This window comes from Pongo pygmaeus, chromosome 16 (genome assembly GCF_028885625.2).
Source record: "Pongo pygmaeus isolate AG05252 chromosome 16, NHGRI_mPonPyg2-v2.0_pri, whole genome shotgun sequence".
Lineage (NCBI taxonomy): Eukaryota > Metazoa > Chordata > Mammalia > Primates > Hominidae > Pongo > Pongo pygmaeus.
In genome coordinates, this window is record NC_072389.2 from 69,481,541 (window position 1) to 69,502,986 (window position 21,446).

Sequence of the window (21,446 nt, forward strand, 5' to 3'; positions counted from 1 at the left end):
CCAGGCATTGTGGCAGGCGCCTGTAATTCCAGCTACTTGGGAGGCTGAGGCAGGAGAATCACTTGAACCCGGCAGGCAGAGGTTGCAGTGAGCCAAGATTGCATCATTGCACTCCAGCCTGGGTGACAAGAGTTAAACTCCATCTCAAAAAAAAAATAAATAAATAAATTGCTATAGGTTCTTGAACTCTCCATTTAAGAACTCTTTCTTATATGTCAAAATATTTTAAGACACCCCCTCCACAACACCCACAGCAGTACTTTCAGTATCTGTTTGCTCACAAATTGTCCAATGACCAAAAATAACCATGCATTCAACATTCAGTAATGCTTTTTCTAGCAATGGGATTTTTTTTTTTTTTTTTTTTTTTTTTGAGACAGTCTTACTCTGTTGCTTAGGCTGGAGTGCAGTGGTGCAATCTCAGCTCACTGCAACCTCCACCTCCCATGTTCAAGCGATTCTCCTGCCTCAGCCTCCCGAGTAGCCGGGATTACAGGTGCGTGCCACCATGCCCAGCTAATTTTTGTATTTTTAGTAGAGATGGGGTTTCACCATGTTGGCCAGGCTGGTCTTGAACTTCTGACCTCAAGTGATCCACTGCCTTGACCTCCCAAAGTGCTGGGATTACAGGCGTGAGCCGCCATGCCAATGGGAATTTTTTTTTTTTTTTGAGATGAAGTTTTTGCTCTTGTTGCCCAGGTTGGTGTGCAATGGCATGATCTCAGCTCACTGCAACCTCTGTGCCTCCCAGGTTCAAGTGATTCTCCTGCCTCAGCCTCTCAAGTAGCTGGGATTACAGGTGTGTGCCACCATGCCTGGCTAATTTTGCTTTTTTTTTTTTTTTTTTTGGAGATAGAGTCTCGCTCTGACACCCAGGCTGGAGTGCAGTGGCGCAATCTTGGCTCACTGCAAACTCCACTTCCCGGGTTCACGCCATTCTCCTGCCTCAGCCTCCCGAGTAGCTGGGACTACAGGCACCCGCCACCATTCCTGGCTAATTTTTTGTAGTTTTAGTAGAGACAGGGTTTCACCATGTTACCCAGGATGGTCTCCATCTCCTGACCTCGTGATCTGCCCGCCTCGGCCACCCAAAGTGCTGGGATTACAGGCGTGAGCCACTGCGCCCGGCCTAATTTTGTATTTTTTTAGTAGAGACGGGGTTTCACCATGTTGGTCAGGCTGGTCTCAAACTCCTGACCCCAAGTGATCTACCCACCTTGGCCTCCCAAAGTGCTGGGATTACAGGTGTGAGCCACTACGCCCGGTCAGCAATGGGATTTTAATAACCACAATAATACCTATGGATTCAGACCTCCAGTCCCTCAAGATGTGGCCTATATGGTGGAAACCTCTAATAGAGGGAACCCAGGTCAACCAGTAAGAAAAGACAGAAATCACAATAGTGGAAATAACAACGAAATAGCGACCTTTTCAATCTTTTTTATAAACTTGTTGCTTGTTAATAGGTGAGATAATCCCATGGTTCGAAAATGTAAAAACATAAAAAGGTATAAAGTCTCCCTCCCACCCTTTCCCCCATCTGCCCAGCTCCCACCACCACTATTACCCGCTAACACCCTTATAGCTATTCATTTATGTATTAATATTATTCAGGCATATGCAATCAAATACAAATGTATATTTTTGCTTTTTTACACAAATGATAGCAAAATGATACTTGCTTTTATTTCTTAACACTATGTCACAGAGATCTCTCCATATCAGTACATGCAGAGCTTCTTCATTCTTTTTTATAGCTGCATAGTATTCCACTGTTTATATTCACCATCAATGATTATTTAATCAATCCGCTACTCATGAACATTTGGTTGGAAATAAAATCCCTTTATAACAAAGCATATATTCAAAGACATTTATTGTACCTGCTAACAAATCCAAAATACTGGGAATCCAACCTCCTACCAGGACTTCTACCCATACTATGTAGAAGCCAGAAGAGTCACTGAAAGGAGATGGTGATGGAAGCAATGCTAGTCTGACACCACCCACTCCAACCTCCAGAACTGAGGAAAAGCACTGGCCCTCATGCACTCTTCATTAATTGTGGGCATGTATACCTGGGAGGGGCAGCCTGACCTAACTAAAGGAGAAGCAGATTTGGAGTCAGGAGACCTGGGTATGAGCCTCAGTTTCACCATTTCCTGGCTACCTGATTCTGTGCAAGTCACTTAAACTTTCTGAGCTTCAGGTTCCTCATCTGCAAAATGAAGATAATAATATTTTAACTCAACAAGCTAATTGTGAGGACTACAGAAGATGAATACACGAACATACTCTGTAAACCATAAAGTGCAATACATACACTGTATAGTTTCTCAACAATGATGCAAATTGTTATTATGGGTCAACATCAGCAAGAATAATTTAGAATTTATATAAATATACATGTATGTACGTAAAAACTTACCAATAAGAGTCGCCAAAGAGCAATGAGGTACTGTTGGCGTGAACCTGATAGTAACCAGATATTCTTCTTCATTTATCTCCTGAACTTCCACACAACTTTCCGAGACCACTTCCAGTTCTTCTAAAGTATTGGGCTTTTCTGGGTCCCGGATAGTTCTAATCAAATCTAAAGAATCATCAGAGATAAGATATTCTATTAAAACATGACTATTCTAAATAAAGATGATTTTGCCAGGCCTAATTTAAGCACTGACTTCTCTTATGTTTAAGCAAATACTACAGCAACTCCCAAGTTTCTGACAGAAATTTTCACTACTGGTTTCCTCTTGAGAAAACTGTTTTCTTGGATTATTATAAGACCATATCCAGTTTCTCTAATCGGACATAGCAGAGAAAATATAATAAGAATGGAAACAGTGTCATGGAAGCTCAAGAGGAAGAAATAACTTTCAGCTTGAAAGAATGTGGTATCATCAGGCTTTATAGGAGTGGAATCTGAATTAAGCCTTGAAAAATAGGTAACATTTCAATATTTGACATTTAAAGTGAAGGAAAGTAGCTGGGCATGGTGGCTCACACCTGTAAACCAAACACTTTGAGAGGCAAAGGCGGGAGGATCACTTGAGCTCAGAATTCGAGACCAGCCTCAGCAACATAGTGAGATCCCCGTCTCTACAAAAAATACACACAAAAATTAGCCGGGTGTGGTGGTGCAGGCCTGTGGTCCCAGCCACTCAGGAGGATCGCTTGAGCCTAGGAGGCAGAGGTTGCGGTGAGAGCGGAGATCATGTCACCGTACTCTAGCCTGGGCAACAAAGCGAGACCCTGTCTCAAAAAAAAAAAAAAAGTGAAGGAAAGTAAAGTAAAGAAGAAGAACCCTAGTTTGCCTGGAAGCAGACATAAGTGAAAGGTGTTTTAGAGTATGAGATTTGGGTCTGACCATCAAGTGTCTTTTACAGCCAGCTACCAGCAATAGCAAGTCCTCAAGAGGTCTGAGACAAGTGACATGGACAACACTGTGCTGTCAGCTGGTAATTCATCATCAGCTGCTAGACTCAGACTAAAAAGCAGAACCAATGATACCAGCTAAAAACACCAGACCTAAAATAGTATCTAGGACAACACTGGCAGAACTAAAAGAAACAGAACAAGGAAGAAATTTGGGTGGGGCATAGGGCAGATGAGTTCAATTTCACACAGAATGATTTTGAGGTACTTAAGCGGTTATCCAATGGAGTTTTCTAGCAAGCGGTGAACTGTAGCATAGGGTTTAAAACAGCACCAAAGCTAGAGTGGTTGGAGGGCAAATGAGTTCAATTTCACACAGAATGATTTTGTGATCATTCTGTGCTTAAGGGGTTATCCAATGGAGTTTTCTAGCAAGCAGTGAACTGTAGCATAGGGTTTAAAACAGCACCAAAGCTAGAGTGGTTGTCAAACCCACAGGATTCACAAAGAATAAGTAGAACCTTGGCTGAACATTGGAATTACCAAGAATGTTTCAAAACAAACACCAAGGCCGGGCGCAGTGGCTCAGGCCTATAATCCTAGCACTTTGGGAGGCTGAGGCGGGTGGATCACCTGAGGTCAAGAGTTCGAGACCAGCCTGGTGAACATGGTAAAACCTCATCTCTACTAAAAATACAAAAATTACCCAGGCGTGGTGCCGGGCGCCTGTATTCCCAGCTACTTAGGAGACTGAGGCAGGAGAATCACTTGAAACCAGAAGGCAAAGGTTGTAGTGAGCCGAGATCCCGCCATTGCACTCCAACCTGGGCAACAGAGTAAAAACTCCGTCTCAAAAACAAAAACAAACAAAAAAAACTGATGCCTGGGCCCCCATTCCAGAGACTCTGATTTAATTGGTTTGCTGGCCTTTGAGTTTTAAAAATTTCTCAGGTTGTTCTTAGGTACAACCCAGTATGAGAATCAGTGGTATAAACAAAAAAAGAGACCCAACACATCCATGCGAAGCACCTAACTTAGGGATCAGAATGAGAAATAAAAGCAAAAAGAACTAGAGAAGGGAAGAGAGGGATGGTTAATAACATTAAATGCTGCAGAAAAATTCAGGCTCATGAGAGCTAAAACAGGTCTTTCATTTGTCACCCCAGCCAACTGTAAGAAAGCAGTTTCGGTAGAGAGGTGGTGGGCTGAAGCCAGCTTGCAAAAGGGGAAGCAAGCAGGAACTGAAAATGTCTTCCTAGGGCCTTAGCTGGGAAGGGAGGGACAGGAAAAGGACAGTGACTTTACAAGGAAGCTAGAACAATGACAAGGATAAGGGCAACTTTGAGAAGAGAAACTGAAAATATAATGGGGAGGAGGGGAGACTGGTAAAATAAGCAGAAGGGAGTGGGATCAAATATTTAGAAGTCTCAGTTGGCCTTGGAGAAGACAAGATTTCTTTCTTACTCTGAGGCTAGAGAAAGAGATGAAGGAAAGGAGAACAATAAGGAGAAATGGTGAGGCAGAAAGGAAAGAAGCAGAATTTTACATAGAATGTACGTGAGGTTCTCAAATCTGAAGTTTTGTTCTATTATTTATCACACAAAATTATATGTAATCAGAAATGCAACTGGGAAAAACAAGAACAAATTCTATTTTCTCTTTAATTTGCTCCTGGGCTTGTCACTTGATTAGAAACCGAATTTTGCCAAGCATGATGGCTCATGCCTGTAATCCCAGCACTTTGGGAGGCTGAGGCAAGCGGATCACCCACCTAAGTTCAGGAGTTCAAGACCAGCCTGGCCAACATGGCAAAAACCCGTCTCTACTAAAAATATATAAATGAGCCGGGTGTGGTGGCATGTGCCTGTAATCACAGCTACTCAGGAGGCTGAGGTAGGAGAATCACTTGAACCCAGGAGGCTGAGGCTGCAGTGGGCCAAAATTGTGTCACTGCACTCTAGCCTGGGTGACAGAAGAGACTCTGTCTCAAAAAAAAAAAGAAACAGAATTGGAAAACATAGGCAAGAAAGTGGACAAAGCTTCTCTTTCACAGAGCTGTGTTATCATGGGACTTAGGGAAACAGAGTTTTCCGAAAAGGAATTTTCTGCCTCTCATACTAGGCTTTCTTCCCATAAGGCTCATTTAATTGTATTATATTCTTTATATGCCACTAAACCCTGAAATTAAATATCATCCTTATTAAATTTCTCTAGTTTTCTAGTTTCTAGATTTGAGAGGTTTGGCTTTACTTCTTTAAAAAGAAAGAAGGGCTGGGTGTGGTGGCTCATGCCTGTAATCCCCGCCTTTGGGAGGCCGAGACAGGCAGATCACTTGAGCTCAGGAGTCCAAGACCAGCCTGGGTAACATAGCAAAACCTCGTCTTTACAAAAAAATACAAAAATTAGCTGGGCATGGTGATGCATGCCTATAGTCCCAGTCAGTCAGGAGGCTAAGGTGGGAGGCTGGCTTGAGCCCTGGAGGTGGAGGCTGCAGTGAGCAGCGACTGCACCACTGCACTCCAGCCTGATTACCAGAGTGAGACCCTGTCTCAAAAAAAAAAAAAAAAAATTAAAAGAAAGTTCTCCTCATATTCCTCCCCACACTAACATTCTTCCACAGCCCTGCACTATTAAAATTCTTCATTTATATTTAAAACCTTCAGTATCCAATTGCATCCCACTACCTAGAACAATGTTCAACCACATCTCCATCTTTAACCACAAACCCTATCCTGTAGCCCCGTCTATCTGTCATTTCCTATCTTCTTACCTCCATGCTTTTAAGTTTCCTCTTAGTATGCCCTCTGACCCTCTACGTATCTAGATCCTAATTATTCTTTGAGGCCCAACTCAAGTGACTCCTTCTCTTTATTTCAAAGTCTTTCTAGATCCCCTCAGTCAGAGACTAGTATCTCCCCTTCTCTGAATTTCTGTATCTCTTATTCAGTGTACGGCCTTCTATTACATACTCTATTTTTGCATATATGGGTTTCCTTCAATATCAGTTTGAAGACTAGAGTCACTCTCTTCCAAAGTTATATCTCCAGTGCCCTACCATCCCTAGATTACGTGGACAGAGATCTGGCAGGACAGGGATGTGGTCTGCTTTGTGGAGATCATTTCACTCATAATTATCATCTGCCTGGGGGCTGATTAGGTAAGTCCTGCCTCTAGTAAGAGAGGTCAACCAGATTAGCTCCCAAAGTATTTCCTAACCCTGGCTTCCTTCTACTGGCCTATAATCCTTACTTGAATTATATTTGTATCCTATGGTTAGATCTCTCAATATTATATCCAGTCTTTTCGGTTTTCAAAAACAATACAACATAATTAAAAAAACAAACAAAAAAAAGTTGTAAGGCAATTGTGAAGTGGTGGAAAGTGCATTACGGTTAGAACCAGTAGGCACAGCCTTTGCTTTTTGGCTCTGTTCCTTACTGGCAGTGTGACCTCCAGGTAGTTCTTTAACTTTGTTTCCTCATTTGTACAATAAAGATGGCCCCAAGGGTTAAACAGAAAATATTTAATATGCAACATGGAAGAGTGTGTATGTGTGTGTGTGCGTATGTGTGTGTACACAAGGCCTCGCTACAAGAAGCCAATCTCTTTCTCTTCTTTCGGGGACCTCTGCTTACTGACTTTGCCGGATAGAGTGGCTGTGACCTTGGGCCAGTCCCCAACTCGACTGTCACCCACAAGCGCCCTCAGCGGTAGCAAGAGTGCGTGTCCAGGAGCTAGAGAACGAGGCTGTAGTAGTGCAATCAGGCCAGCTTTGCTTCCTAACCAGGCACCCTAGACTTGTGGTCTTCCCACAAGTCTTGGAATGGTCACTAAGACGTAGGCCACACGTGGAGAATGAAACTTTTAAGACCTCCGGGGTCGGCTTGCCCCAGGTTTACGAAGAGCCCAGTTCCCAGAAAGACCCACACCCCCACGTGACTTAGGACCCCGAAGAAAGCGCCTGCTACGCCCCGGACAAGATCTGGCAAAAAAAAAAAAAAAAAAAAAAAACAGGTCTCCCCTCCCAGCCCTCAGGTGAGGCCATCATCCCCGCACCCCTCAGCTCCGGCCTGCACCTATAACGCCAAATGCTGTGCAGGGTAAAATTAATTACCATAAACCTCTAGCGCTTTCTCTTCCATGATCCGGGGCTGCCGGGCAGCTCCCGGCTCAGAGAGGCCGGAGAGCCACAGGACTCTGCTCAGCGTCCAGGAGAGCAGCCCGGACACCCGCTGCATCTTCACGCTCAGCCATCCCTGGCGACTGTCCCAATCGCGCCACCGTCTCTCAGCGGCCTCGGGATTGATCAACTTCCTGGTCTTCAAATGGGCCGAGACGAGCCTAAAGGTTCAGAAGAGCAGAGAATAGGCGGGGCCGGACGGAGTAGCTCGAAGGACCTAGGGAAGGGGCATCAAGGACTACAAGTTCCAGCGAGCTTTGCTCTATTTCGGCGGGACAAAAACAATCTTCGCGGCTCGTCAGCACATTGCATGCTGGGATGCGTGAGCTATTTTCTTCGGAAGGCAGCGAATTGTATTCTGGGACTTGTAGTGTCCGCCTGGTAGAAGTGGATGTAACGGTCTGTTAACCGCGACTGACTCACTCAGTATCCGTGATAAGTTAAAGATGAATCCCGAAGAGGTAGGGGAAAGGAGATCTTGAGTTCTAGTGCTAGAGGAGGTTTCCAGCACGGAGACTCTTTACAGTTATTTCTCCGCGGGAGCCGCTAACAGCCGAAGTCTTTCTTACTTCCTGATAGGACAGGAAGTAGATTTCAGTTGCTGTGAAAAGGGATGTCATGGGAAGCCAGTAAGGTAGTCAGGCATGGCATGGGGAGGGCTTTTTGGCTTTCTCGTCTCCTAAGGGACTCAGTCCAGCACAGCTTCCCACCTTTGAACGAATATTTCTGCTAATGGCCTCCAAAGACAACTTAGAACATAAGTTTTCCTGTGTCTAATGTGTACAGTGGTGACATAATGGAGATCGTCATCCTTAAAAGTGTATCTTGGCCGGGCGCGATGGCTCACGCCTATAATCCCAGCACTTTGGGAGGCCGAGGCGGGCGGATCACCTGAGGTCAGGAGTTCGAGACCAGCCTGGCCAACATGGGCAAACCCCGTCTCTACTAAAAAATACAAAAATTAGCTGGGCGTGGTCGCAGGGGCCTGAATCCAGCTACTTGGGAGGCAGAGGCAGGAGAATCGTTTAAACCCAGGAGGCAGAGGTTGCAGTGAACCGAGATCGAGCCATTGCACTCAAGCCTGGGGGAGAGCGAGACTTCCCTCAAAAAAAAAAAAAAAAAAGTGTATCTTAAGCCCTCTGGTGTTCGTGGGTGTGATGGATGCCAGTAACAAAATCGATTTTATTTTCTCTATCCATCCCTCCGATCAAATTTATAGGTACTAATTTGCCGTAGGTGATCCATAGGCATGGAAGATACAAAGATAAAACGCTGCCCCTGCCTTCAAACAGCTCACATGACCTGTGAGGGAATCCATCCCTGAATTTGCAGTTACAACCAAACTAACTAAACCTCTTGTCAAAGTTGGTGACAAATGCCATCTCTATTGAGAAGATAGGATTATCTTGCAGAATTGTCCCATGCTAACATGCCCATTTATCTTTAAACTCCAGTCTTGTTTGTCTAGTTAATGTAGGCCTTAGGATCACCAGACAATGAATTGCTTAGGTCCCAGGGAAATTTTGGTCAGGGTTCAATAATTTTTCTGCCGTCTATTCCACTCCACTTACTCCATAGCAATTGAGAGGATAATCCTAACATTTTTCCAGCCAAATCTAGGACACTGAGGTCTCACTTCATCTGTGAGGCCTCCCGACTTCTCCAAGCAGAATTGATTATCTCTTTCCCTGTGCTCCCACAGGACACCATAGCATTGAACATGTCGAACTGTCGATTAAATACCTGATTTCTGTATCTGAAACTCACAGCAAGATGCCAGGCATACAGTAGATGCTCAATATCTGTATTTCTTAATGAATTAACTGAATGTTGCTCAAGGAATAAGTGGTGAAGCTTTCTTCTAGTCTTGTGCAGATATCTCAATCGAAATATTTATTGACTCTCTGTGAGGGCATTGTGCTTGGCATGGGTAGATGGCATGTAGAGGTTTTCAAACATTTTAGTCACACTCCTTCATTCAGACGAACTCTTAGAAGCCTGTTTAGGATAAAGCTATCCAGAGCACAAAGGGCCCTAGGAACCTGAGCAGTCCCTAACTCCTACTTTTCTGCCCCTTTGGCCCCACTCGTAAATATCTCAGCATCGCGAACCAGGCCTCGGATTTGCTGGGCAGCCTCAGCTGGCCGGGTGCCGCCCCGCCCCCAGCGCCTAGGCCCCGCCCCTACGCCTCCGCCCCTCGGATCCCACGGGGTCCCTTGCGGCCCTCCCACTCCTCTCACCGTTGGATCGCTTTGCTCACGGCGCTATCTCTCGATAAAGTTGTTGTTGCGGCTTCCGCCGCGGGTGGAGGAAGATGGCGTCGGGTGGTGGTGGCTGTAGCGCTTCGGAGAGACTCCCTCCGCCCTTCCCCGGCCTGGAGCCGGAGTCCGAGGGGGCGGCCGGGGGATCAGAACCCGAGGCTGGGGACAGCGACACCGAGGGGGAGGACATTTTCACCGGCGCCGCGGTGGTCGTGAGTTTGCACCCCTCGGGGTAGCAGGCGGGAGGGCACCGCGAAAGGGAAGAGAGGCTAAGCGAGAATCGGAGAGGTTGGGCAGAGTGGGCCCGGTGAGACCTTGCCTCGGTGTCAGCAGTCCGGGCCTGGGGACCCTGGATGTGCTCAGAGTGGTAGGGCTTGGCTTCCCGGCCCCCAGGCGGGAAGAGTAAAGAATGAGGGTTGTGGTGCCTTCGTCGGCTAGGTCCCTAACAGCCGAGAACCGCCGACGCCGTCCTTTGACCCTGCAGTGTAGTGACACTCCACGGATCCACGGGGTTATTTTGCAGGTCGTGTCCTGCCAAGGCAGATTATGTAGGACCCAATAAGCGAATGGGATGCAGACCTTTCCCCCGTCTTACTGCTTCTAAGATGAATAGCGTTGTGTAGAGTAGCCTGGGGTGGTGACCCGCCCACCAGTTCTTTCTTTAGCTCAGCATTTACCGATAATAACCAAAGGCCCTTTCTGGATCTTAGTTTACAAAAGTTATGTTGATTCTTCTGATCTCTAGAAAAATCAGGCCAGAGGCTGGTGGAGAGAAGGCACTGCCAGATAAATCACTACATAGATCAGAAAGCTTTCTCCTTTTTAAAGGGATGTGTTCAAGTGCCCAAGTACCTCACTGGGAGCAAATCTGAAATGTGAGGAGGAAATGGTGTTTCCCGTAATGTTACCGGTAGGAGGCCCTTGAGTTTAAGTTGTCGAGGTTCTTGGCATTTTGAACAAATAATTGGACAAAACGCACAAAGTAACAAAGGAATAAAACACAAACGAAGCAGCGAAAGCAGGAATTTATTAAAGCGAGAAAGCACCCCACAGGGTGTGAGTGGGCCGGAGCAAGGGGCTCAAGAGCCCACTTACAAAGTTTTCTGGGTTTTAAGTGCTCCTTTTATGGTTCCTATGGGTTACCCCTTATCTGGATGAAGGATTTGGTCTGTGGCTAATTAAAGGCCAAGGTGAATTGGCATCCTGTACAGATGAACGGATGGTCCCTGCTTGGCCTGCGGCCAGTCTAAGGCACTCTCCCTTTCCATGTGAGACGTGGTGGATGGGGAGGGTTGCAGGGATAGTAATCCTTTGCCACTCGGGCGTGGGGAGATGGGTTTTTTCCTTTTGGTTTAGCTTTAGGAAGTTGGCCTTAATTGGCCTTAGGTTCCCTGCCCCCAAACACAGGGGGTTCCTCTTGGGAATTCAGCTTTGGGAAGTCAGCATGAATTGGCCTTAGATTCCTTGCCCCCAGACCTTGGTGTTTTCTCTTTTAGAAAGTTAACATAAATTGACCTCAGATTCCCTGCCCCCAAAACTTGGTGTTTTTCCTTGATTCAGCATGAATTGCCCTTAAGTTCCCTGCCTCCCGACCCTATTCTCCTGCCTCAGTAATAAATATCCGGGTCTCTAATAAGAGTTAGGTATTAGAAAAAACTAATCTTTGTAATGTGGAAATCAGTAATCAGTTATGGAACCAGTAGAGATGTTTTGAGCTGTTTTATGGGAATATTTACTCATACCACTTGGTATAGGTTGTTCCAGGCTGTAAAATTCAATGCTGGGTCTGTGAATTTATCTATTTGGCATAATGGTTCTCTTCGTAGTAGCTACTCAGTGTGTAACCAACTAAATAAAACAGCTATAAATTCTTTATGCAACATGTGGTCTGAAAAAGTTTGAGGCTTTCCTCATTTATGTCAGATTTTCCCTGTCCTGTATTCAGAAGTTGAGTCCATAATCTCAGCTCATAAGGTGCTTGATAATTCTAATATAACAACTAAAACTGTCAAATGAAGTCTGTTATTCTGAGAAATAATAAGTCTTTGTGATTGTCATAAAACAGGAAACAATTTTTGTTTGTTTTTAGAGACATAGTCTCCCTGTGTTGCCCAGGCTTGTCTTGAACTTAAGGGCTCAATGGATCCTCCCTTCCTCCTAAGTAGCTGGGATTGCAGGTGCATGCCTGAGAAATAATAATTCTTGCCGCTAATTTAGTCTTTCTGTATGTTATTTAAAATAAATATTTAGTCTGTTCCTTTAGTAATTCTTCTATAAGTCATGGAAGACAGCTACTGTTGGTAACTGCTGGAACGATGTGCAGACTGAGAATATGAAAACAGAAACTCTGACACTGAAAGTGATTGGTCACATAGGCAAATGTTGATTTATTTTCCAAAAAGGAAACTGGAAGGGTGAGGAGTTATTTTCTAGAGTTACCTAAAGCAGTGGCCGAGTGCCATGGCTCATGCCTGTAATCCCAGCACTTTGGGAGGCCGAGGCAGGAGGATCACTTGAGGCCAGGAGTTCGAGACCAGGCTGGCCAACATGGCAAAACCCCATCTCTACTAAAAATACAAAAATTATCCGGGCATGGTGGCACGTGCCTGTAATCCCAGCTAGGGAGGCTGAGGCACAAGAATCACTTGAACTCGGGAGGCAGAGGTTGCAGGGAGCCGAGATTGTGCCACTGTGCTCCAGCCTAGGTGACAGAGCAAGACTCTCTCTCAAAAAAAAAAAAAAGTAGAAATTTAAAAAAGAAATGTAGGAGGCTTCAGTTTGATTCATCTTACCATACTTTATGGAGTTATCAATACCTCTTTTTTGTAAGACTGTAAAAATCCTTTGCCTAATTTCCAGCTAAAAGGGAGTTGAGGAGGTCAGAATGACCTTGTTCTACTGCAGAAAGCATAATTATTTTTATTTAGATATGATCTAGGAAAATTGAGTTGCTAAGGAAACTAAAATGCCACCTATAAGCCATTTTTCAAGCTGCCCATCTTGATGTTAATCTTCAGGATGCCAAGACCCCAAGATAGCTCGCTAGTTTAACTGTCTTGTTAAATAGCCATAAAGAACAAAATTATAATCCAATAAATGCTTTAGTTGTGAGCCAAAGAAGATAGAGGATTGCAGCACTTGTGGTATTTTAAAGAACAACATCGAAGAATTAAGTAATTAAGAGTGTGGGCTTTGAAGTCTGATTTAAATCTAGGCTCTATGGCTGGCTAGCTTATCCCTGGACATGGTACTTAATTACTCTCTACAGTTTCCTGACCTGTAAAAAGTGAATAATACTAGTATTTACCTCCACCACTATTGTGAAGATTAAATTAAAATGCCTGTAAAGTGCTTAGAAAGTTCCCTCCATAATAAACATTTAAAGAGTGCTTACTTTTTGAGGGCATGAGCTGTATTTGTTGGTGAGCATTTTGTAAACTGGAATTACTCTAAAAAAACCCACAAAATCTAATAATGGATTAGAAAAGTTAACCTTAAAAATGGGTAATATAGTTGATCAAAGTCAAAACTATTATTAGCCTGGCATGGTGGCATAAGCCTGTAGTCCCACATACTTGTAAAGCTGAGGTGGGAGGATCACTTGAGCCCAGGAGCTTGAGGCTGTAGTGAGCCGGGATTGCACCACTGTACTCTAGCCTGGGTGAAAAAGTGAAACCCCATCTCAAAACAACAACAAAACTAGTAATATTTATTTGATTAGCTAAAAGCCGTCAAATAGACACTTAATGACTTCATTTTTTTGAGACATAGTCTCACTCTTTTTGTTCAGGCTGGAGTGCAGTGGCACGATCTCAGCTCACTGCAGCCTCTGCCTCCTGGGTTCAAGCGATTCTCCTGCCTCAGCCTCCTGAGTAGCTGGGATTACAGGCACGTACTACCATGCCTGGCCAATTTTTGTATTTTTAGTAGAGATGGGGTTTTACCATGTTGGCCAGGCTGGTCAGGAACTCCTGACCTCAAGGGATCTGCCCGCCTTGGTATCCCAAAGTGCTGGGATTACAGGCATGAGCCACCATGCCCGACCGACTTCAATAGCATTTTACTAATTTAAGTTAATCTTCATCTTTTATTTTGTTTCATGTTGGAGACAGAGAGGAGCATTGAAGAATTTTGAAGTTGAGGCATGTAAAGTTAAAACTAATTTATGGTATGCCCGTAATTTCCTGGGCATTGATACAACAGCTGCTGCTGTTAATCATCCCATCTGCTCTCCTTTACCGCCCAAGAGGCTTTGTTAGTTCAGTAATTAAAATGTGGTTTAATTTATACTTGAAAGAGCAGCCTTAGACATGCATCTCAGAATCTGTAAACCAGTTACTTAAATGGGAGAGACTTGGCCAGGCGCAGTGGCTCATGCTTGTAATCCCAGCATTTTGACAGGCCGAGGCGGGCGGATCACAGGGTCAGGAGTTCTAGACCAGCCTGGCCAACATGGTGAAACCCTGTTTCTACTAAAAACACAAAAATTAGCCGGGCGTGGTGGCACGCGCCTGTAATCCCAGCTGCTGGGGAGGCTGAGGCAAGAGAATCACTTGGCTTGAACCCCGGAGTTGGAGGTTGCTGTGAGCCGAGATCATGCCAGGGCCCTCCAGCCTGGGTAACAGAGCAAAACTCCATCTCAAAAAAAAAAAAGAGACTCAAAAAAATTACTGAAATAAATGTGAAGTCATTGCTTTAAAACTACAAATAGTTTAGAGAGTTATATAAGTTATGTATTAGCATTTAGGCAGGAAAGGACATGGTCTTTTCAGAAACTACTCCTAAATCTGTGATCACTATAACGCCTTGCGAGAGGAGGCAAAAGCTTTTTATTTGTTTGTTGATAAATAAATACAAGGTTTCTGTCTGTCTCCCAGGCTAGAGTGCAGTGGCACGATCATGGCTCACTGCAGCCTCTACCTCTTGGGCTAAGTGATCCTCTCACCTCAGCCTCCTGAGTAGCGTGTGCCACCATGCCCAGCTAATTTTTCATTTATTTATTTTTTTGTAGAGATGGGGGTCTCCCTATGTTGCCCAGACTGGTCTCTTGACTACTGGGCTCAAGTGATCCTCCTACCTTGGCCTCCCAAAGTGCTAGAATTATATGCGTGAGTCACCACGCTTGGCCCAAAAAAAATCTTGTTGAAAAAATTGGGGTAAAATTCACATAACAAAATTTACCATCTTAATCATTTTTAAGTGTATAGTTTAGTACGCTAAGTATATTCACATTGTTGTGAAACAGAGATCCAAAACTTCCTCATTTTGCAAATCTGAAACTCTATACTTATTAAACAGTTCCCACAGTCCCTGGTAATCAATCACCATTCTAACTTTGTTTCTGTCGATTTGTCTATTTTTGATACCTCATATAAGTTGGAGTCAAACGGTATTTGTTTTGTGACTGGCTTATTTTACTTAGCACAGTGTCCTCAAGGTTCATCCATGTTATAACATGTGACAAGATTTTCTTCTTTTTTAAGGCTGAATAGTATTGCATTGAATGTATATAGCACATTTTATTTATCTGCCAGTGGACATTTGGGTTTGCTTTCTCCTCTTGGCAATTGTAAATAGTGCTGATGTCAACATGAGTGTGCAAACATCTCCTCAAAATCCTGATTTTAATTCTTTTGGATATATATCCAGAAGTAGGATTCCTGGATCTTGTGGTAGTTCTATTTTCAATTGTTTGAAGAACCTCCATACTGCTTTCCATGGTAGTTGCACCATTTTATGGTCCCACCTCAGCTTTTTAAAACCTGTTTAATTTTGAATCCTAACCAACCTCTGGTAACAGATACCAAATTACAGCTAGATAGGAGGAATGAGCTCTCTTGTTCTGCAGCACTGTAGAGTGAATGTGGTTAACTATATTTATTGTATATTTTCAAAAAGCTTTCTGAAAGAGAGGATTTTGAATGTTTACGGCACAAAGAAATGATAAATGTTTGAGATGCTGGATATACTAATTATCCTGATTTGATCATTGCACATTGTATGCATATATTGAAATATCACTCAGAATCCCATAAACATGTACAATTGTCAACTAAACATAAAAAGAAAAAAAATTTAAAGAATGATGCTTGTTGAAGATTTTTTGTAGATACCAAGTTTTTTTAAAAGTTTCCTTCTATTGCTGTTTTGATAAGAATTTTAAAATATCTGTTGAATTTTATTATTTTTTGACATCCCTTGGTCATGGGGTTTCTGTCTTAAATCTGTTATATGGTGAGCTGCTTTACTGGAGTGGACTCAACATGGTTATGGTATATTGTCTTTTTTGTATTTTTTATTGATATAGTTGTACATATTTTTGGGATACACATGGTATTTTGATACCTGTATACAAAGTATAATGACCAAATCAAGGAATTTGGGATATTCATCACCTCAAACATTTATCTTTTTGTTGAGAACGTTAGAATTCTTCTAGCTCTTTTGAAATATACGATAAATTATTGCTAACTATAATCTTCCTTCTATCAAATACTAGAACTTATTCCTTCTAACTGTATTTTTGTACCCATTAACCAACTTCTCCTCATCCTGCCCTGCCTTCCCTTCTCAGCTTCTGGGAATCACCATTTGTACCCTCTACCTCCATGAGATCCATGTTTTTGGCTCCCACAGATGAGTGAGAACACTTGACATTTGTCTTTGTGTGCCTGACTTCTTTCACTTAACATAATGACCTCCAGTTCCATCCATGTTGCTCTAAAAAACAGGAGTTCATTCTTTTTTATGCCTGAATAATAGTCCGTTTTGTATATATACCACACATTCTTTTTTTTTTTTTTTTTTTTGACACAGGGTCTTGCTCTGTCTCCCAGGCGGGAGTGCAATGGCGCAATCATGGCCCACTTCCCTTGACCTCCTGTGCTCCAGTGATCCTCCCATCATAGCCTCCCAAGTAGCTGGGGCTACAGGTGCATGCCACCATGCCCAGCTAATTTTTGTATTTTTTGTAGAGACGGGGTTTTGCCACGTTGCCCAGGCTGGTCTCAAACTCCTGGGCTCAAGTGATGCGCACTCCTTGGCCTCCCAAAGTGTTGGGATTACAGGTGTGAGCCACCATACCTGGCCTACACCACATATTCTTTATCCATTCATCCATTCATGGACATTTAGGTTGATTCCATGTATTGACTGTTGTGAATAGTGTGCTGGAATAAACATGGGCATGCAGAAGAAATATATATACTTTGATATATTTCCTTTCTTTTGGATACATACCGAGTAGTGGGGTTGCTGGATGCTATGGTAGTTATATTTTTAGTTCTTTTAGTAATCTCCATACTGTTTTCCATAATGGCTGTGCTACTTCGCATTCCCACCCACAGTGTATGAGTGTTCCCCTTTCTCCATATCCTTGCCAGCATTTGTTGTTTTTTGTATTTTTAATAATATATTGTCTTTTTTAATACATTGCTGGGTTTGGATTGCTATTATATATTCTTTTACATCTATGTTTGTAAGATAAACCTGTAGTTTCTTTCTCATGAAAATTGTATGGTTTGGGGAATTAAGATTATATGGTACTTTCTTTTTCTATTCTTTCAAGAATGTTTATACCATTGGAATGATCTGTTTCTTAAAAATTGGTGGTACTCACCTATAAAACTGTTCGGGCTTGGTATTTTTGTTTATGCTTTATGGAAAGATTGTTAACTATAAACAGTTTATTTCTCTGAGTGTTTACAGAGTTCGGTAGTTTTATTAAAAGCCATAAGAAAATTGATGGTTAATCTGGCTAATGCTTTAATTCTCTGTTCTGTGATACATGCATGGTGGTTGTTCCCAAAGATATAACACATCCTCATTAAGTTTCTTGATATTAGCCCTTCTCTGGTCTTAATCAGACTTTTGAAAGTGAATCTATATAACAGTATCTTTAAACAAAGGTATATCACTTAGTTTGTTTAGTTACTAGTTTAGTCATTTACAGCTAATATTGGTAAAAATTCTAGTGTGTAGTGTTTTCTACAGGGATATTGCCTCAAACACTTGTTTTTGGAGTTAACATTACATCAAGTGGTCACATCTGGTCAAATGATCAGAAGTTGAAGTTCTACCTTATGGTAAATATATTCTTGAAAAAAGTGATAGGTATATGCAAAGACTCATTTTAGTGCTCAGCTCAAATAGTAAAGTTTTACTTCTCACAAGTTTAGATTTCCCTGAAGTACATAAACTCATTAATTTCTTGATCATTGTATTGTACTAGCATTTAACTTAGCTTTCAGAATTATGGAAGAAAGACTAATAAAAGTAATTATAAAACACTAGTTTTGGAGTAAAGGGAGAAGAATTTTTTTTTTTTTTTTTTTTTTTTTTTTGAGACAGAGTCTCGCTCTGTCGCCCAGGCTGGAGTGCAGTGGCATGATTTCGGCTCACTGCAAGCTCTGCCTCCCGGGTTCATGCCATTCTCCTGCCTCAGCCTCCCGAGTAGCTGGGACTACAGGCACCCGCCACCATGCCCGGCTACTTCTTTTGTATTTTTAGTAGAGACGGGGTTTCACCGTGTTAGCCAGGATGGTCTCAATCTCCTGACCTCGTGATCCACCCGCCTCAGTCTCCCAAAGTGCTGGGATTACAGGCATGAGCCACCGCATCTGGCCCAGGGAGAAGACTTTTAAAGATGGCTAATAGGCCGGGCGCTGTGGCTCACGTCTGTGATCCCAGCACTTTGGGAGGCCGAGGTGGGTGGATCACTTGAGGTCAGGAGTTCGAGACCAGCCTGGCTAACATGGCGAAACCCTGTCTCTACTAAAAATACAAAAATTAGCCAGGTGTGGTGATGCATGCCTGTAATCCCAGCTACTCAGGTGGCTGAGGCATGAGAATCGCTTGAACCCGCGAAGTGGAGGTTGCACCACTGCACTCCAGCCTGGGGGATACAGTGAGACTCTGTCTCAAAAAAAAAAAAAAAATTAGGGTTTGGGGCTTATGAGAGAAACAATAAAGGTTACCGTCAGACTTCTGGTTTTTGTAAGGGGTTGCCAACCCATTGTTTACTTAGGTGGTAAGGCCACTCTGACAACTTGGCCATTTGTAGTTCATTAGGTTGGATTGGAGAAAAGAAAAAAAAAATCTGTTATCTGTTCCTTGGTTCTCAAGCTTCTCAGCGCTCAAGTAACTTTTGACATAAATAAATCATGAGTAGTTGATAGTTACTAGAGCAAGTAGCCATAAATATCTCATCTCCAGGAAAAGCTGTTACTCAGCTTTTTCTGGCTTATTCTTTTGCTTCGTCACGTGGACAGCTGGAGCTTCATTCTGCTTTCAGAGCAGATTTGAACTGGGTTTGCTTTTTCAATTTAGAAGATAATCCACCCATTAATACTGTGATTCTTCTGTGGTTTTCTGGTCCCTTTCTAAGTTTTGTTAGGTTGAGACTCAAAAAGTTTAGTTGGGAAATTAAACCAGAGAATTCAGTAGAATGTCTGAGGCTAAATTTGGGGTCTCATGAGGTCTCTAATGGCCTTGCTCATGATTTTCCTTAACTAGCTCAGTGGTCAGCTTCATGCTATTTTCTCCATCCTTCCAGCTCTCCCTTTTCCATTTTCATTAGTCCCTCTACTCTGTATCTCAGAAGTTCTTTACCTTTTTTGTGCTGTGGGCCAATTGGCAGGCTAGTAAAGCCTGTGGACACATCCCCAGAATAATGTTTTTAAATGTATAAAATAAAATACATTAAATTGTGAAGGAAACCAATTATATTGAAATTCAGTTTTAATACATTAAAATGATTTTACATTAATAACATACTTAAATAGAGATGAGCATAAATGAGACTTTGAGATCTATAAAAACCATAATCTCATAAAATATCTAATATCAGTTACAGTCTCAGGTACTTCTATTACTATTATGGTTTGTTGCCTATCTTTATGATTAATGTAAATGCCAAGTTTCAGTTCAAGGTTAATGAAAATGAAATTATAATAATTTTATTCCCATCCAAGTTCATAGATTACCCCCTGAAGTATGTGGCTAATGGACCCCAAGATAAGAACCCCTAGTTTAACTCCTTAAGCTATGGAGTTAAACTCTAGTTTGTAGAGTTAGATACACCCTATTCTGAAATCCAATGGACATTGAATGTCCATTCTCCCAAGCACAAATACTTTTAGTGCATCCGTGCCAGTTTTGAAACGTGGTGGGAGAGGAGTCACTGTCTGCTGTAGGCTGAAAAATACCCCCCTTCCTTTTCCCAAAGAAGTCCAATCTTAATCCTACAACCAGTGAGTATGTTAGGTTATGTGGCAAGGGGAGTTAAGGTTGAAGATGGAATTAAGATTGCTAATCAGCAGACCTTAAGATATGGAAGTTATCCTGGATTATCTGGGCGGGACAGTGTAATCACAAGGATCCTTAAAAATGTAAGACAGGCTATGAAAGACGATATGGAAGAGGCGCAAAGAGATGCAACGTTGCTGGCTTTGAAGATGGAAGAAGTGGGCCATGAGGCAAAGAACCCTAGAAGCCAGAAAGGGCAAGGAAACAGATTCTTTCCTAGAACCTCCAGAAAGGAACACAGCCCTACTGACACCTTGATTTTAGCCCAGCAAAACCCATTGGACTTTTTCAGAACTGTAAGATAATTTGCGTTGTTTAAACTGTTAAATTTGTGATGATTTGTTGCAGCAGCAATAAAAACTAATAGGCTGTCCCGCCTCACTCATTTCTCCCTAGAAGTAAAGGTGGCAAAACCAACATTATTTCATGCTAAGTTCTTCCAGGGTAATTTTTAAAGACTCCATGGCTGCCTGTTTATGATCTGGGTATAGCTCCTGGGATAGATTTACTCCTAATTGTCCTTGTCCTGTTACATTAGTGTGATCACACAACTCCTTAGCTCTATCTTGCCTTACTATAAAGTACACTAATTTTCCCTCAAAAAATGAGTTATCTTATCCTCCAAGAACCATGTTACCTTACCATTTAATTTGGATTTGACCTCTAAATACAGTTGAGTTTTAACAGTACCTACGCTTTTGAGATCCTTTGACTGTAATGTAAGGGTTCTGTGTGGAGCAAAGAGTAGTTAAGCAACATGAGGAAGAATCACAACTGGACAACCTAAAGGGAAGTTGCCCAGAATCATAGCAGTACTTAAAGTAGCGAATGGCTGCGTCAGCTCTGAGGGGCAGCAAGCCCATGTCTGTCCTTCTCTGAGCTACGAAAATTGTGCTAGTGGCCTAGAATGGCTTGAGGCTGGTAATTGTGGAGAAATACCTGCTCTTAACAAAAGTGCTCTTTCTGGCACACCTTTCTAGTACCTCTCTGCGAATTAGTATTGGTCTGTCTGTATGCTCTTTTAATTATAAACAGAAACAGTTGAACTCTTAAACAGGCTGATCAGTAGAACCACTGGCTAGAATTAACAGCCAAAGGGAGTAAGCAAGTGTTGGATATCCCAGCTAGGATTTTAGCTGCGAAAAGAAAAAAAAAAAAAAAAAAAAGCAAGGGCAGTTCTTTGGCGTTATTTACTGTGTCACAAACAGTATTTTCATCACAGAGAATAGTTTCTTGCCTAGAAATTTAGCCCCTTTCACACAGGTGAATAGTTATGTGACTTACTGACTGCTAAGGAGTTTTTTAAAAATATGAGTTATTGGCCA

At 42.6% G+C, this 21,446-nt stretch overlaps 2 protein-coding genes across 6 annotated transcripts in view; one reads left to right on the forward strand and one right to left on the reverse strand.

Annotated features, from left to right (window-relative positions):
- Positions 1–9,713, reverse strand: part of CIAO2A (cytosolic iron-sulfur assembly component 2A) — a 33,743-nt gene extending 24,030 nt beyond the window's left edge. For 2 of the 4 annotated variants that reach the window (XR_008494047.2, XM_054450129.2), the window contains exons 1-2: positions 7,490–8,111; positions 2,429–2,593 (exon numbers count right to left, since the gene is read on the reverse strand). Coding sequence is in view for 3 of the 4 variants with exons in the window: in XM_054450129.2 (XP_054306104.1) it covers positions 2,429–2,593; positions 7,490–7,613 (289 nt within the window). In the remaining variant the exon portion in view is untranslated. Of the gene's footprint in view, positions 1–2,428; positions 2,594–7,489 lie in introns of all 4 variants that reach the window. The other 2 variants (XM_054450128.2, XM_054450127.2) reach the window with 2 other exon arrangements.
- Positions 9,714–9,719: 6 nt separating this feature from the next.
- SNX1 (sorting nexin 1) overlaps positions 9,720–21,446 on the forward strand; it is a 47,955-nt gene continuing 36,228 nt past the window's right edge. Inside the window, exon 1 of one of the 2 annotated variants that reach the window (XM_054450119.2) lies at positions 9,720–10,028. In XM_054450119.2, coding sequence (XP_054306094.1) covers positions 9,870–10,028 — 159 coding nt within the window. In that variant the 5' untranslated portion in view covers positions 9,720–9,869. The remainder of the gene's footprint in view (positions 10,029–21,446) is intronic. The other variant, XM_063652272.1, reaches the window with a different exon arrangement.